General features: G+C 40.1%; 1 protein-coding gene across 4 annotated transcripts in view; it reads right to left on the bottom strand.

Moving 5' to 3' along the window:
- Positions 1–7476: 7476 nt before the first annotated feature.
- The window catches only part of fnip1 (folliculin interacting protein 1), a 104856-nt gene continuing 93290 nt past the window's right edge, over positions 7477–19042 (bottom strand). For all 4 annotated transcript variants that reach the window (XM_080201416.1, XM_080201419.1, XM_080201417.1 and 1 more), the window contains 4 exons: positions 15305–15473; positions 14565–14765; positions 12028–12143; positions 7477–10115 (listed from right to left, as the gene is read on the bottom strand). In XM_080201416.1, the coding sequence (XP_080057542.1) occupies positions 10037–10115; positions 12028–12143; positions 14565–14765; positions 15305–15473 (565 nt within the window). In that variant the 3' untranslated portion in view covers positions 7477–10036. The remainder of the gene's footprint in view (positions 10116–12027; positions 12144–14564; positions 14766–15304; positions 15474–19042) is intronic.

Genomic DNA, 19042 nt, shown 5'->3' with positions numbered 1-19042 from the left:
GGACAAGTAACAACACCAAAACACAAATTTAATCAATCACAATGATTTATTGCACCAAATCAACTTACTAACAAAGTATTGTAATTCAATCATGGCTGATGGATTTCTCGACCCCATTCTCCTGTTTTTTCCCCTGTAACCTTTGATCCCTTTACCAATCAAGAACCTATTTATCCCGGTCTTAAATATACTTAATGATCTGGTTTCCACAGCCTTCTGTCCATTTTGTATCTCACCAGTATTAAGGCTTCTATATAGATATATATATATATATATATATATAGCAAACGGAAAGTGGGGTGGGGGGGGGGGGGGGGGGGGCGGGGAGGCAGTGGTACAGAGGGCAATTCTGGGGGATTTTCACAGTAACTTCATTGCAATGTTAAGCCTATTTGTGACACTAATAAATAAACTTTAAACCTGTCTTACCCCCTCTCTAGCCCAAAGGTTTCAGAAATATAATCATTCACACTAACCTAAGCCCATGGATTTGAATAAGTGATCTGTCCAAACCCCAGGTGGTCTACATTCTGAAATAGGTACACTCATAATACTCAGTCAAATGTCTTTTCAGCATCTAAAGGCAGGATCATGGCCTCAACTCCACTACTTTGGGCATGTGTCACGAAGCATTTTTGATTCATCTCCCTTCTGTCTCATACTTTGGCTCATTACGTATCTATCTCAAAGCTTGGTCGGTATTTTGGGTGATATAATTAGTGGATAGAGATGGATTTACATTAGGGGTGAACAGAGCAACACACAGCAGACAGCAATGAGCTTCTCCAGCTCCCTCTAGTGTGCACATTTTTCCGAAGTTATGGTCTTCTGAGTCAGCGTTCCATTCTGGAATCTTCCCATCCAGTTATAACTAGGATTGCAAAACCTTCCCAGGGCTTACTAAATGCTTTTAATTGTAGCTTTGTCTTCCAAAAACAATACTCTTAGGTTGCATTTCTTTAAAAGCAATGCACCCACCTTGGGTGGAATTCTCCCATCCTGCCTGTGATGGGTGGGAGCAGAAAATCTAGTTGGAGCCAAAAGGTCTGAAACCTGCCAGCATAAAAGCGATTTGAAATTCTCACAGTAGCAGGTTAATGGTGAGTCAGTTTTCCTGCTACCTGGTGGTGTGAATTCTATTTGCATTAATTTGCATATCATGAATGCTCATTAGAACAGCTGCTCACTGGAATCTCCCCACACCTTCCAATCTTTTCAGCAGGAAATCATGTCAGCCTCAAACCCGCCCGAAAGAGTCACAAATAGTTTCCAAGGCAGACCTCCGTTGTACAACATATGCAGTCGACTTGCCACAGTGTTGACTGGTTCCTGGCCTCCAGCTCCACGTTGAGCTGGTCTTGATGGAAGCACCTCCGATTTCACTGACACAGATCAGTACCATGCTCAGGATTGGGGAGTGCGGGACTCTTCCGTTCCTGGTGCCATACGCTGCAATGTGCTATTGGACCTATGCAGCTTCCACTTCAACGTTCAACAGTGAGGGGGGGGGGGCGGCGGTGGTGGTGGTGATGGTGTGGAGAAGAGAGTGCCAGATGAGAACATATGATGGCAGAAGGGCAAGGAAGTGGATAAAGATGACGAGCAATGAAAGGCAAAGAGAAATGAGAGGTCTGGGAGCTGGATCCCAATGTGAAACACTGATAACAAGGGGGTCATGGAAGGGTATGAATACAAATGCCAAAATATGGGGTGGAGGCTTGATAGGGATGATTCAAACCAACACTCAGAAGTTGGGCCGGTTGTGGTTTGCGAGGGTTACTGTTGTCCGAAGTTCCTGTTTCCAAAGAGGACTATGTCAAGGTTCCCATTTTAGTTCAGGAGTTGGCAGAACGGAGTCAGAATATGCAAACATTCCTCATGTGAAATGGAAATGAGTCACAGATGATAGGCAGTCTAGGGAAATGTGGACCTCAGTCTGAAGCCAGAGATGGGCGATGGTGTGGAAGAGTAGTGGGCATGCAGCAAGAGAAATCTTAAAGTTTATTACTGTTACAAGTAGGCTTACTTATGCAATGAAGTTGCTATGAAAATCCCCTAGTGACCACACTCTGCTGCCTGTTCAGGTACACTGAGCGAGAATTTAGCATGGCCATTGTGCCTAACCAGCATATTTATTGGAATGTGGGAGAAAATCTGAACACCCGGAGAAAATACAATAAGTAGTCTTACAACACCAGGTTAAAGTCCAACAGGTTTATTTGGTACTAGCTTTCAGGGCTCTGCCCCTTTGTCAGGTGAGTGGGGAGTTCTGATCCATTTGCTACCAAATAAACCTGCTGGACTTTAACCTGGTGTTGTGAGACTTCTTACTGTGTTTACCTCAGTCCAATGCCAGCATCTCCACATCACCCGAAGGAAACCCAGGCAGACACAGAAAGAATGTGCAGACTCCGCATAGACAGCGACCCAAACCAGGAATCAAATCTGGATCTCTGGCACTATGAGGCAGCAGTGATAATCACTGTGCCACCCCAATAATTGGGAGAATGGTGTATCCCAGCTGCAGGGAGGGCTGTGCGCTGCCCAGGAAAATAAAAAATTGGTGTGCAGGCTGCATATGCTCCTGGGCTTTGTACGTAACAGTGTGCACAGCCTCCAGATTGGAGGGCTAAAGGTCCATGTGGGCATGTACATAAGTGATGAGCTTGGGGCAGGGTGTTGTCACCAAAATGACAGGATCCCATATTAGTGGTGGAGATTGGAGAATAACAGGTAACACTTCTATCTGTAAATCGTGAGGCTCCAGGTAAATGAGTGGCACTTGGATGGTGAGCAGCGAGGAGGTAAAGGGGCAGGTGTTGCACCTCCTGTGGTTGATGGGAAGATGCAATGGGAAGGGGGCAAGGTGTTGGATATGGAAGAGGAGTGGGCTAATGTATCCTGGAGGGAACGGTCCCTGCAGAATGCTGATGGGGCATTGAGGAGAGGATATATTTGGTGGTGGTGGTGGAGTTGGTGGAAATGCCAAAGAATAATCTTTTGAGTGTGGAGACTGGTGGGTGAAAAGTGAGGACAAACGGGACCCTATCCTGGTTCTCAGAGAGGGGTGAAGCAGTGAGAGCAGTGGTACAGATGGGTCAGATACAATTGAAAGCCCTGTCAACAACAGTGGGTGGAAAACTACAATAAAGCAAGATATATCAGCAGTGCTAGTTTGGATAGAGGTATCATCAGAACAGATATGACAAAGGTGGAAGAACAAAAAAAAATACAGATCAATCCACCATGAGGCTCTCGCTGGGGTCTGCCACTGATAGAGAATGCTATGGATTCTTACAGGACATGGGATGTGAACAGCTGTAGTCGAGGTACCTGTGGGAGTCGGTGGGCTTGTGATAGATACTAGTGGACAGTCTACCACCAGAAAAGGCAGAAAGGTAAAGGAAGGAAAGGTAAGTGTCAGAGGTGGACCACGTGAAGGTAACAGAGGAGTGAAAATTGGAAGTGAAAGTTGTTACAATTTTTTCAGTTCCTGACAAGAGCATGAAGTGGCATTGAAATTAAAAAGTTGTGGCGGGGTGCTGGGATAGGACTGGAACAAGGAATAATCCACATACCAAAACATCGGGGTGCTTCTTGGAGCCACCATGCAGGTACAGGACTTACCTCTACATCTGGACTCCACAGATCAAAGCATCGAGTATTCAATGGCTGAAGCACGGTGCAGCCTTATTCATCAGGAAGGTAGCCTTTTACTTCTGGACTTCATGCCAATCCGACCAGCAGCAGCAGCAGCAGCACTGGAACTGCTGGACACCGCACTTGGAAAACAAAATGGGAAAATGGAGGCCCTTGTCTCCAATACTGCAGCAAAGTCAGCCCACCTGTTGTTTTAGGATCTTACCTTTTTAGCTGTCAAGTCAACGTGGATCCAACCTTTTAAGTATAATAGTCTACAAGCTGTTTTGGTTGCATTTATCCTACTTTCTAGTTAAAATTTTCCAGACTTCAAATTACCTATGAACCACGTACTTAAATGGAGGAAAAGTTAAGACTCCTAGACACAGTTGTAACAAATAGTATCAAATATTGATCATTAAAATTGCAGTGAGAGAGAATGCATAGTATCAAATAAAAGGCTCACACCTAAATCCAAAGTAAGTGGAATTGAAAGAAATTAAACAAGTATCTGGGTACCCTATTACTAGATGAAGGGGAAAAATGATCAAGATATCAAGAAGCCTATAACACTTTCAAAGTAAGCCTTCAGAAAATTTCAGATCTTTTAGAAATAAAAACAGCTCAGATTATTAAAATTGGGGGAGTAGCAGATAGTGAGGAGAATGGTCAGAGGATACAGATCAGCTGGAGACCTGGGCTCAAAGATGGCAGATGGAATTTAACCCAGGCAATGTGAGGTGATGTGATTTGGAAGGTCTCATGCAGAAGGAAAGTGTACAGTAAATGGTAGAGCCCTTAGGAATATTAGCCATGCAGAGGGATCTTAGTATGCAGATCCATAGTTCCCTGAAGGTATCAGTTCAGGTGGACAAGAAGGTGTATGGTATGCTGGCCTTCATCAGTCAGAGCATTGAGTAAAGGAATTGGAAATTCATGTTGCAGGTATATAAGACTTTGGTTAGGCCGCATTTGGAGTAGTGTGTACAATTCCGGTCGCCATACTACCAGGAAGATGTTGATGCATTGGAAAGGGTGCAGAAGAAATTTACCAGTATGTTGCCTGGTTTGGAGGATATAGATTATGAAGAAAGGTTGAATAAACTTGGATTGTTTTCAATGGAGCGTCAGAGAATGAGGGGAGAGGTTTACAAGATTATAAAAGGCTCGGATAGAGTGGAGAGTCAGATTCTGGATTCCCAGGATCAAAGGGTGAATTACTTGGGGGCGTAGGTTGAAAGTGAGAGGGGGAAATGTTTAAAAGAGATGTAAGAGTCAAGTTTTTCACAGAGTGGTGAATGCCTGGAACACACTGCTGAAGGAGGTGGTGGAAACAGATTCTAAAACAACGTTCATGAAGCATTTGGATAGATACATAAAAGGACAGGAATAGAGGGATTTGGATCACGTAGAGGCAAGAAAATGTTAGATGAGAGAGACATATGTGTCAGTGCAGACTTGGTGGGCCAAAGGGCCTGTTCCTGTACTGTACTATTCTTTGTTCTTTATTAAGCCTGGTCATGTTATTATCTGGAAGCTAAAATTGGAATACAAGCAAGACTATACAAGATAAATAAAAGGCATCAGGGATGTGGTTTCTGAGACAAAGCACAAAGCACAAGAGTTACTTCGAAAACACATACAACTAAGGAGGAAGTTTTCAGGTAAGCAGGCACACAAGAACGTCTGGAGATGATCACCAAGAAACAACTACAATTCTTTGTACACATACTTAGGAGAGAGAAACCATAACTCCTGGCAGTGACTGATAAATGAGGAAATACATTCTCAATTTAAGGAGCAGGACAGGTATAATATTTGAGAACACCATCAAGATGGGCTGTTATCAATGACTGAAACGTAGTGAACCATAGTCACTTGTGTTGTAAAACATGGCACCTGGAGAAGAACAGTTTTAAATGAAGTTGTATTTGATCTTTGTCTTTTGTGGAAAGGATTTGGGAAGGAGTCGGGTTTAAATGTGTTTTACAGCAAAAATGAATTTGGACAGATTTTAAAAGTAATGCAGTCTTTATCAGGTGGTCAATGACATGAGCCAGTTTGTACCAGGTCACAGCTCACAGCTCACAAATGATTGCAAACTGAAGCAATGAAATTTAATCAGCTCATCCCAGGAAAACCTCTATTCACTTCGAATGGCTGGTGCTTTATTTAAACTCAAATTCCCTTTTTAGGGGGCAGCAGGGGAAATACATTATAGAAACTTTTACTAGCAAGACTATTGATTTGAGGAATGTTCAGAAGGATCTTTTCATTAGCTGAGGCATTCTGCCAATGAATCTGGTCTGAGAAAGAAGCATAGCCTAGCACGGGCAAACTCAATTATGAAGCTCAATGCTAAGGTTAGAAGATTAAGCAGCATCAAGTTATGCCAATGGATAGGGACAGTGTGGACTATTTATTAATCTCCTTAATTTCAGAATTTTGTAAGTAATTGAATCAGGAGACCTTTCTTTACAATTGCTGCACCAAAAAGAAATCACTTGCCGTTTGTAAGATAAACAAATGGCTTGTATCTGTTCACATCTTACTAAGTCTTTGTAAGACTATAGAAGCATAAAAGAGCAGGTTTTAATTGTTACATTGTGGGTTACCAAATTGGATCATTAGATATTAGGCACTTTGGCATACTCCTGAATTTAAGCTGCTCACTCAGTTTACAGGACTAACTGATAGCATTGTGCCAAAGAGAATGTCCAAGGTAGAATCAACTGTTTTAATCAGCTACTTCGAAAGAGGATGTACAGTACACTTAATGCTTACATGAAGTTTAAATCTGGCCCAGATTGTCAGCTAAAAAAACTCCAAAGTTAGTTTTCAACTTAATTTGTAGTAAGTGCAAATTCAGAGGACAAGGGTTGACCAAAATTCTGCACTCAAATGATTAATTTCATTTTCCCAATGAGTAAAAATAGGCAGGTTTGCAAACCTAATTCATTATTATTTCAGTTTTGTTATAAAGTGTGATCTATTTTGATGTTGCTTTATAAAGAACAAAATGCTCCATATATTTAGGTAAGTATTAATCAGTATCAGAAATATAACAAGATGAACATTACCTTAACGTTGACAAGTTTGCATGGGTGGAGTGAGAAATAAGAGTTTTATAAAATTCATTTGCAGGATGCAGGCATCGCTGGCTTTGTTTGTTGCCCTTGAGAAAGTGGTGATGAGCTGCCTTCTTGAACTGCTGCAGTCTCTGGAGGGAGTTCCAGGATTTAGACCCAGTGGCAGGGATCGAATGGCAATATGTTTGCAAGTCAGGATGTTGAGCGAGTTGGGAGGAGGAACTTTAGGTGGTGGCATTCCATGCATAATCTGCCCATGTCCTTCTAGATGGTTGCAGTCGTGGGTTTGGAAGGTGCTGTCTAAGGAGTCTTGGTGAGCTCCCGCAATGCGTCTCGTAGACGGTAAACTGCTGCCACTGTTGATCGGTGGTGCAGTGAGTGAAATGTCACCTTCGTCCACAAGGAATGGCATGCATTTTTCCTGCAAAGTGCTACAAACCCTATGGAGCCCTGATAATTTGTATAGCTGGTTCTTAAAAGTTATGAAAAACTATGCCTTATTCAAATCAAGTTCCTGCATTTCAGTGAACTTCAAAGGAACTGGGGAAAAAAGCTGATCTCTGAAAATGTTATTCTTAAATTGGAGTGCTCAACACTGCCACTGGAGAGAATGGAATATTCTTTTCAACAGTTAAGTTACTCACCTCTGAAAAAAGTTCAATATTCATCTGAGCCTCCCATGAATAATAATTTTTGTAATATTGTATTTGAGATAATACAATAAATTGTTTAACTGACATTAGGCCAAACGATGAGACAGTTTATTTTCTTTACACATTTATTGCAGAAAAGAATTCTCAAAAAAGTAACAAATGGGAAATATTATATAGTGCACACTTAGGGAAAGTATTTACAGAATGTCTGGAAGTCTTGTACTATTCAGCCAGTAACTTCCATTTGAGTCAAATAAATTAAAAAATACTGTAAAAGACATTACAATTGACAACATATTAAATACAATGATATATTCCGGTGTACAATGCTCTTAAGCTCAGGATTCATTGTTGCAATTATTTAGAAATTAAATTGTAAATAAAGTTACTTTGAAAAGTTACACAAAATCTCCCTTAAGACTTTAAAACCATGATGCATGAAATGAAAAAGTGCAAGAGAAGTTTTGTGTTTATACAAGAGTACTGTCTTGGATTACAGTAAAAGAGAACATTAACATCACTCCTAAAAAAATCCAAATATCCCTTATTAAAGTAAACACTCAGTTTCAAGGTTTTCTTAAAAAAAACTGTACCTTGCAACTTGTACATCATTACCTCAACCAAAATAAATTCAAATCAGGTTTTTAATGATAGCTGGTGCCTCTTATCTTATATTCCCCATAATTAAGCCTGTGATTGAAGTAATGAGCACAAAATCAATTCATACTGTAGCTGGCTCGAATACACGTCAGAATAAACTGCAAGCAGTAGATTAAAGATAATTACTACTGTACTTCAGCAACAGTGAAACCAAGCCACTCATTTTTAATTCATCTTTACTTTCTTCTCTCCCTGCCATCCTCCACCCCCCAACACCTTCTCCCACCATTCTACATATTATTCCCTAACTGAGACAGCAAGATGGTGATTGAAAACCATGCTTCTGACAACGCCGCAAAAAACATTACGCTTTCTCTCCTCTCAAAATGCTTACAACTGGGATACGCAGGTTACCGTGCATATTGCAGGGAGATGGAGGGAAAACAAAACTAATTCATTCCCTGCCAGGCCAGGACAGAGTGTGCACACCAACAAAAACATAACTGAAATTCTTTATCAAAAAGTATTCATAAATCTGTCAATGATTTTAATTTTCAGAGATGGAGGATTAATTTTTCTAGATTACATTTACTTTGGTTCATTGTCCAAATTTTATCCCCTGACTCCAACCTTTCCCCCTTTGATCCTGAAAGATTTTACTTGTAGCATTGGCGGACAACAGAACTTCAAAATAGCCGTTGCAGCCTACCAAATTATATCCCAACTCCCCATCCCGGCCTCAACTAGGTAAGCATTAGGTTGTGAAACCAGTGCTATCAAAACTGGGGACATGAAAAAGTAAAAACTATTTTAAACTATTTTGTGTCTTTGATATTGATTATGTACTAAATGTGGGCATCAGAATAAAAGTTATTAGATTGTCTCATCACAATATCCTAAGCCAGGCACATATTCAACAATCCACACCCTGAATCACATGTTACAAGATCAATGCCCTATTCTCACCATGTAAGCAGAATTCCCACCCCAACCACCCCTAAATGTTTTCTCCATCATTAGTCCCACTCATTGTGGCTCCAATGTCCGAGAATGCAATTAGCTTAGCACCTTCAGCTGAATACTACGCAGAAAATCAGAGAAACAAAGACCAAAGAACAAAATTAAGCCAAGTTGGAATTTAAGAAACAGAACTGAGAGCAGAATTAAGCCCTTGGTACAGTATTAACTGAGGTAGTACAGTTTTTGAATTGATTTCCCATCCCCAATAAAAACTTTTTTGAATGTTAGGTTGGGGGTCAGATCTGTTGACAGAAGAATTTTTACTGATGAAACAAATGAATGCATGGCATCGCAACTGATGCTTTCCTATATGATTTTAATTGGCTATACCCCCCCATATATCCATTGCTTCAATGCTTAAATGGTAGCAACAGCAATCATAGATAATTATTTTACCAATCAAAAGGCAATGATTAGCATTGTTTAACTGTCAGTTATATCAATGTATTTCCTAAAACATTAAAACAGACATTTTTGAAGTTTATTCTTAATAGGGTTTTTGCAAAAGTAAAAGTACAAAACATTTCTTTCCAAATACTCTATCCGTAAGAGTACAAAAAAATAAAAACACGTAAATATATGTTCAGGTTCAATAAGAACAGGAGAGGTTAGTCTGACTTCCCTGAAGTCAAAAAGTTTCCAAATGTACAAGGTCATGGTTCTAGATCAATCAGAAGACAAAACAGCAATTTCATGCTCTTGGTTTCAAATTGCGGTTGTTCAAACACTCGTACTCTGAAAAAGAACGTTTCATATTCCCTTTTGGTCTCCTGATCCAAAATTCTCTATTGTTGGTTTGACTGCGGACAGTACAAGTGTTGAGAAAGGCGACTCCTAAACAGAGTCTCTTCTCCCCGCCCCTACCCCACCATTGTGATTTTGTGTGTAGCATTTCCATGCAGCTAAAACACAGACGCTTTGTCGCTTAAGACAAGAATTACAAAACTTGGAGAATGTAGAGAATTTGGTGCTGTCTTCCAGTTTGTGCAGTCATTTCCCTTGCAACTGTTTAACATGACTTGGCAATTGAGCAATTCAAAGCAGTATCTGGGCCACATACGGTGAATGAGTGCTTGCTACAGCTGCCAGCAAGGGCAGATCACTGGATTCAATCCTAAGGTAGGAGAAACAGAAGTAGTGGTTTCAAATTAGAGTTCCATAAAGCAAAGCAGACATGGCATCAGCACACCTCTACTTATCTATTGTCTAGTTAAACTTTTACTGACAGGCACATTTTGGTTCAAAAAGAAAAGCTATAACAAGTGGCAGCTGGAAAGTTTTTCCTTACTGAACATGTTTGCATTCATAATAATGTTGGGTCTAATATTTTATAGAAATCAGTTTTTGAGAGATGACCTGCTTTGGAAGTCTATTTGCTGAACACAGAATGGTGTCATGTTCAATTTCCAATCTGCAGTGAGTCGGGCTTATCTCAGCCCAGTCAAAGGGATATCTAAAATGAACCTCAGCGTGGATTAGGGAGGGTTAAAAAAAGTCAGCCTTAACTTCTGTAAGTTGTCAATAAATCTGCCGAATTTATCAGTTAACACCAGAAAATTACTGTAAAAGCTTCTGGGTCATAACATAAACTAACACTCACTGATATCGTATGAGAATGTAAATCTGCCACCACTGACCAGTTCAACACACCACACGATAGACTTAGTATGCTCAGCAATTAAGGTTGGACAATATATAGTCACACATCCATTGAGATAATAGCTATCTACAGCTGAATGGACTTGAAGTACCAGCTCAAGATTCAAATACAAATAGTCATAATTTTAGCAAGATACTGTTGGACAGTCAGTGCCATAGAATTGCACACTTTCATTGATGGAAGCAGAGAAAATACAAGAGAAACAAAAGTTTCCAAGTAGTTTGCAAAATAAACTTGATAGTTTTAAGCAGATAAAAGAACATCCCAAAGAGCTGACTAGATCACAAAAAAAATGCACAGAAGGTGGAATAATGTCATTTAAAACACTGTTGCTCTTTCCTCCAATTCAGTCTTTGCCAGGTAGCAGCAGAGGTGAAATCTTTACCTAACATTGCCTGCTGGAAAGTGCATCTATGAATACAAAAGTACAGTTAAGAATCAGGTTTGAGTGTGATGGGATAGGTTGACTTGAATTAAGGTACCAGGAAGATTATGGCACCGTATTGTCAGACCCCAGCATGAATTGAAGCCTTCAAAAACAAAAGGGAAAAAGATGTTCCTCAATAAACCGAATGGGATATATAAATGAAGCATATGTGCAACTTCATCCATCCCAATCTCTCTATCTACACATTGTTGTGATCTTGTTGTGGTACAACTGAACAGGTGTTGGTCGCCACAACCACTCCCTGAATCTCAAAGTTCCAATTACTCATGATCCTCAATAGCGATGTTGGTACATTATTTGGAGGAAACACCACAAGGAGGCAGATTCCTTTACTCTGCTGACATCTTGAATACACAGGGCAGGTTAGCCCAGGTTGTCCCTTCCTAATCAAGGGCAATGATGCCACTTGTAACACCTTTGACATCCTTCAAACCAAGACTGCTAAATGAGCAGAGGTCAGGGACCAATCCTGGGGGCTTATATGGCTCAGCTATGTAACCAAATTCAACACACATTAACAAATTCACTTTGTGTTTTGTTGCTAAGTTTGAATCATTTGGAGTTAGATTCATTTATAGACTCTTTTCATTGGGTTTGATTTATTTCTCATTTTCTCGTGTCACTAAAAGATGCACCAACACTCATTGATTGGTCTGTCAGGTAGATGACTTGCTCTTTGGCCTTTGCTCTCATCATGAGGCAAGTATAAAAGTGAGCTGAAGTGATGATACCACCATTACTCACTAACCAATGACAGCATATCTGGAATTAGGAACTGGGTACCTCTTTGTAGGTGTGAAACCATATTTCAAAATTCTGTAACAGCACTTCAACCAAGTGCATACCACAATGTTACAATCAAGCTATTTATTATCTTCGAGGATTGATTCTGACAGTACTCAGATTAGAACTCCTTACCCCAATACCATGCCCAGTTCCTTGACATGTACTCTCATTTGGCCCTTAAGATATTCTGACAACATCTTGCTTTTGAAATACAGCTCCTGGAGTCGGTCTTCAAGGTGCATTATACACTAAATGAGAGAAATTTTAAAGAGGAAAATCAGTTCAGTATATTGTGTATCAGAAACTATCCAAGGTAATGTCATCATCTGCACCATTAACTGTAAAGGTAAATTGGTATTCCATCTTCTGCCATACGGAAATACACGGTAACTGAGGGGTGAGCCTCTCTTTCTATCTAGATTCCAATTCAAAGCAAATGTAATGGAACAAAATAATTTTCCATCAATTGAGACTACATGCAATGTAAAATGAGCAACATTTTCAATTCCGTTCCTAGTGTTGCAACACAGTATTTAAAGTTCATCTTACTTGGGGATGACAGTGAACTGAGCCACGACAGATCAGCCATGATCTTATTGAATGGCGGGGCAGGCTCGAAGGGCTAGTTGGCCTACTCCTGCTCCTATTTCTTATGTTCTTAAGGCAAAAGGGTTACTGGTACGATTAGTTGTAAAAAAAAAGGATAGTGTAAAGGGAACTCTAGAATCAATTTCTCAAAGCTCCTCTGTACTGAGTCTTTACATGTTGTTCTGTTTCTCCAACTCAGTATTATCTTGCAAAATGCTTGCTTTCCTGCAAGTAGAACCCCTCCACATCTAGAACACAACATTAATGAATTTTAACTCGAGCTGGATCTCACACGGCAACTATTTTATATTCACCATAGATGCTGACTACTTGTTACACTATATTTGCACATAATCCTGTTGGGGTGTGACACTCACCCACTGGTCCTGTCTAGGTCAATTCCTACACTTTCCAGGATCTTTTCCATTTTTTAAAAACAATTCATTCACTTCAAAATTGTTCCTTTTAAGAGCTGCATTGCTTACCACCTCCTTTCTACACCTCCACATTTACTTCAATAAAAGTCCTTTCTTCTTTTATCTTGTGACACTTACTCATCCTTGGCTATTTTATCCTTCACTGGAACTGTTCTGCAACCTTTTTCAGCAAATTTTCTCTGCACACAATCATCCCTGTCTTCACCGCAGAAAGTTTTCACACTTTGGCCAGATCATTAGTGGGGCTATTTTTCAAATTGAAATTTACAACACTAGAGGGAGGCATTTGGTGGCAGGGGGAGGGGGGTCTTTTAGGTAGAGGGAGGCATTTGGCTCAACTCTTCGTTGAAGCAATTCAATCTCAACACCTTAACTCTCTGTAATAGTGTAACTTACTCAGCTTTAAATGCTTATCTATAATTCACCTAAAAAAAATGCAATGGCTTCACCTGAACCCCATTATAAGCATTCCACACTCCTCTATACAAGGACATTTCTCAATCTCCTCCTGTACTTGCAACATCAATCTTAAACTTGTGACTCCTCATTGACTCCTGAATCAGAGGAAATAGACTTTTAGTCATAACTTGCGCATTTATTGAACACATGTAGTTTCAGCATTCTCAGTCAGGGGAAATAATCCCAATAAATCAAATTTCCCCTACAGCTCCATCTGCTACAATTCTGATGAATTTACACTGTATTCTCAATAAAGTGACAGACAAAACTGATCAAAATACTCTAGCTGTGGCTTAGAAATTCTTCCGAACAAATTTCCACTGTAGCTTCTTGTTTTTGTGCATTGCAGTCCTATTTACAAAATCTAAAATATCTTGTATATTTGCATGTTGGATCTTGGTTCCTCTACATGCTTTAGTATCTTTGAATAGATGCTCCTCTTCCTTATTTCTCCTTCCAGCATCCATAACCTCCCACCTTTCTTCACTGAATTATTTCTGCTTCTCGCAACACACAACCCTGCACCCCCTCCCTCACATAAGCAGCCCCTCATGCTCCCTCTCTCATGTGACCCTACAACCGTGCTCTCCCACTTGGAAACTGCTACGCTTTCTAACTCGCACATTTAATATCAAAAGGCAAGGATAGAGGATGCAGAAGAGGAGTATGAGGTTGCTTCAGTTCACTTGTGTCATCCTGCAGCAACAGGAAGACATAATTGCCAAGAAAGAGTACCACTAGATGCTCACATCAGTTTTTAGTGGTAGACTGCCAGGCAGGCTTTTATGTCAGTGCTCTTTAATTTACAGATCACCAACTGGTTTTTGAAATGTTCATCATGGAAATAAATGGCCATCCAGATTTTGTGGGCCGTTGTAGATATAAACCAGATCAATAGCAGCATTGATGTTAGTCCAGCAGTGGCAATCTCGAACAGTTGTAAGTGGAATAAACTGGACTTTAAGATATAGGTGAAAATTCAACATTTTAATATTCTTGAACAGATTATAGGAACCAAAATGTTAAAACTAAACATTTCCAAAATACTTATGTACAATGGAAAGTGGAACTAGGCAGAGCTTTTTACAATCACATTGGTTTTATTTTCAGGAATCATCAGCAACAGTTTGTCTGAAGAATTCCAGTTAGTGGCCCCACCCCATATCATATCAATATTATACTCACAAAGTTTGGTGAGAGGTTTAGCTTGTAGAGCTGCTGAGTGGAATGAAGCAAGTTAGATACTAGGCTGGACACAAGTACTTCTTTGCCAAGTTTGTTGTTGTCTGTAGCACGCCTCTGGCTACTTGCAACTTGCACTGTCCACTTATCCAAGTCCGCGATAATGCAGACAGCTTCTGCTATTGGTTCATCCAACACTGAATGCTGAACAGAAAGAATGTGACAAGTTAGTTAATATATCTTCTAATTTGGAGTATTAAATATCAAACGTCTTGTATTTTTAAAATAAATACCATAATCCGGTCTTGCAGACCTGCAATGGCCTAGGCTAGGGAACATATTACCTGCTCTCAGCCATATAGAGCAGGTGGTGTGAAAAGGTTAAAAAAAATCCTAAATAAACTAATATTTTTATTTTCCAATGTTCTTCTAATAAATAACAACTTCTTCCATCAAGCTTTTTCATCAATAAACTGCCAACGTCAAGGTGTTTGACAAATATAATGGACAAGAGATATCCTTAATACCTGAGTAAAATGGGATTTGATTCCAGTTACTGAGAACATAGAAGCTGAGGTTCAAAATAATCCCAAAACAACCCCCAAGAAATTGTCAATGGTCACGAGAGTTTATTATTGTACAGTGTGCTGCAGTTGACTTAGTGGCCTAACTTTTGCATAGTAGCTGAATTGCAATGAACTTCATGAAATGAACTGAGTCAAATTATAAAATGAGTGACCTACTTGTACAGCGTGCGTTAAGTCTGATGCCAAGCACTGCTTCAACTTCTCGTCACTGCCCGTTCCATGCAGAACAAAGTCAGACACGTAATGAGGGCAATAACCACCAAAAAGGGATCTCCCAAAATTTGCCATACTGGGTTTATTGCAGCTTATTTCAACTACATTTGACCTATGAGAGAGAAAGAAAATGACATTATATTTAACTACATTAGAACATTTTGCAGCTTTCCAAAGCTTTTACTTGTCTGATTCTTTTTGACCAGTTAAGACCAAATGTGAAAGAATCACATTGTCATTGGCGGGAAGCGCCACTTTTCCAGTTGAGCAAGGAAAAGCGGTAAAAATTTCAACTCTGGGATATATAAAATTTGCAACCAGGTCAACTCACATTGGCCATCTTCTCTGGCAATTAATAATCAAGTAATTGGAAAAGCCCAATCCATCTGAGCAAGATAGTTTGTTTTCAGCCCCAGCAAGTATCTGTACACTCTACTTGGACATTCTGGTATACTTAATATGTACTTATCCTTACACAGAGATTCGGACTGTGTCACGTATCACAAATTAAGTTTTATCCAGTTTTTTAAGGAAATTTCTACAGTCTCCCCATAATTGATGCAAGATAACTTTGAAACAAGATAAAGTCAGACAACCGCTTCACAGTTAAGGGGATAATTCCACAGTTAATGAACTGACATTTGTCTCCCCCAAATTAAGTTCCTCTTTTTGTGTAATCTTCTGTTTGGCACACAATCTAATTCAGAGAAACTGTGTGTAAAACATTGGCAGCATAACGCACTGTCACCACCTATTAGAATTTTAAACATACTTCAAGAAACAACGAAAGCAACCTGGAACCACTCAGAATCCATGCACTAAAATAAAAACGTGACATGAGAAGGGAGCAGGTAGGTGAATGACTGGTGATATTTTCTACTTATTGCACCTTGGAGGGCAGCAGGATGGAGCAAGAGCTAGGTGAGGCATAAAAAGCAGCAGAGAGAGACCTCATTTGGAGAGTGGTGGAGGGAAAGTTGGGGGAGTCATGAAAAGTGGCCTGTGGCAGTGGAGCACATGCAGAGTTTGAAAAATGATATCAGCAATAAAAAGTGACATTGGCATGGGAAGGAGCTGATTTATGAGTAGCTAGCGATGAGCAATTCTACTTTTTAGTCTCCAACTTATAATAAATAGTCTAAGGCTAAGGCATGGCAGGACAGCTGAGCTGTGTGGAATGCACACCTTGTATCACGTGAAAGGTTGTGGATGCTTTCTGTGGCCTGGATGACGATATGTGCAGGACATGTCATCAGCTGTGGAAACCTGAACTCCAGGTTTTGGAATTCAGTCATACAGCAAAGAAAGAGGTCCTTTGGCCCATTGTGTCTGGGCAGCCATCATGTTCCTATCTATTCTAATCCCATTTTCCAGCACTGGATCAGTCTTTTATGTGATAGTGCTCATCTAAATGCTTTTTAATATTGCAAGGATACCCACCTCTACCACCCTTTCAGGCAGTGAGTTCCACCTCTACCAAAGGGGGAATGTTTCCTCCTATCTACCCTACTTATATCCTTCATAATTTTATACACCTCAATCAGGTCCCCCTCAGCCTTCGCTGCTCTACGGAGAACAATGCCAGCCTAGCCATTCTCTCTTCATAGCTGAAATGCACCAACCCTGGCAACATCCTGCTGAATTTCCTTTGCATCCCCTCCAGTGCAATCACATCCTTCCCATAGCATGGCATCCTGAACTGCACACAGTCCTCTAGCAGTGGTCTAACAAGCGTTTTATAGAACTCCATTCCTTTTCTTATATTCTGTGCCTCGGCTAATAAAGGCAAGTATCCCATATGCCTTTTTTTAACCACTATATCTATCTGTCCTGTTGCCTTCAGGGATTTATGAACACGCATCCCAAGGTCCCTTTGGTCCTCTTTACTTCCTGGCATCTACCATTCATTGTGCATTTCCTTGCTCAGAATAACTATTTTACATTTAATATCATACAATAATCAAGTTGTAAATGAGCTTTTATGGAACGGTGACCATAACATGACAGAACTTTACACTGATGTTGATCAATCCAAAACCAAGTCTTAAATCTAAAAAAGATACTATGAAGATACAGGGGGTAAATTGGCTGTGATGGATTAGGAAACAACATTAAAAGGTATGACAGTAGACAGACAATGATAGCATTTAACAATCAATACACAGTTTACAACAAATATCCTTTGAGGCACAAATATCCAACAGGAAAAGAGATCAAATTATGGCTAGTATTAGATTAGATCGAAGGAAGAATCTTATGAAGTTGCCCAAAAAAGTAGCAAGAAGTTTGGGATTATTTTAGAACTCAGCAAAGGAAGATCATGAAACTGATCAAGGGAAAACAGAAATGAAAGTAAAATAGTGAGAACATAAAACAAAACTGTAAAAATTCTATAATTAAGTAAAAAGGAAAAGATTCGGAAGACAAATATTGACTATTACAGGCAGAGACAGGAGACTTAGAAATGGGTAACAAGGAAATGATAGAGGAATGGAACAAATACTTTGTGTCCGTCTTCACTGAGGAAGACACAAAAAAAATCCCCAAAATACAAGAGAACCAAGGGACTAATGAGAATGATAACCTGAAAGAAATCAGTATTAGTAAAATAGTACTGGAGAAATGAATGGGGCAATTAATGGGACTAAAAATTAATAAATTCCTGGGCCTCATGAATCACATTTCAGAGTGTTGAAACAGGTGGCTGTAGGGATAGCAGATAAATTGGTGGCCATCTCACGAAGTTCCAAAGGTTCTGGAATGGCTCTAGAGATTGGAAGGCAGCAAACATAACACCACTTTTAAGAGGGAGCTCCAGTCATGTTAGCCTGACATCAGTAGTAGGGAAATGCAATGATCTACTATGAAGGATGTGATAACTAGGCTCATTGAAAATAATAGTAGAGTCAATCATAGAATCCTACAGTGCAGAAGGAGGCTATTCAGCCAACTGAGTCTGCACCGACTACAATCAACCCAGCCCCTAACCCCATAATGCCAAATGTTTACCCCAGCTAGCCCCCCTGACACTAAGGGGCAATTTAGCATAACTACTCCACCTAACCTGCACATCTTTGGACTGTGGGGGGAAACCAGAGCATCCGGAGGAAACCCATGCAGACACAGGGAGAATGTTCAGACTCCATACAGACAGTGACCCAAGCCAGGATTCAAACCCGGGACCCTGGCACTGAGAGTCAGCAGTGCTAACCACTGTGTCACCATGCAGCCATATTTTCATAAACGTGGATCAATGAGAGGGAAATCGTGCTTGACAAACCTGTTGGGAATTTTCTGAGACTGTAACAATCAGAATAGGTAAGGGGGAATCCCAGTGGGTAGGTGTACTTGGATTTTCAGAAGGCTTTTGAAAAGATCCAAAAGTAAAGCACATGAGATTGGGGGTAATGTACTAGCATAGATTGACATTTGGTTAATAAACAGAAAACAGAGTGGAAATAAAAGCCATTGTCAGGTTGTCACTAGTGGGCTAAGGATCATTGCTTGGACTCCAGCAGTACATAATCAATATCAATGATTTAATTTGAGGATCGAATGTAATATTTCTAACTTGGCTGATGACATTAAGACAACACGGGAATGGGAGTTACGAGGAGCATGCAAAGGCTTCCAGGGCATTTAGGCACACAATGGGAGTGGGCAAGAATGTTGCAGGTGGAA

Source organism: Carcharhinus amblyrhynchos, chromosome 13 (genome assembly GCF_965287045.1).
Source record: "Carcharhinus amblyrhynchos chromosome 13, sCarAmb.v2.hapA, whole genome shotgun sequence".
Classification (NCBI taxonomy): Eukaryota; Metazoa; Chordata; class Chondrichthyes; order Carcharhiniformes; family Carcharhinidae; genus Carcharhinus; species Carcharhinus amblyrhynchos.
This window is presented reverse-complemented; position numbering and strand designations above follow the sequence as displayed.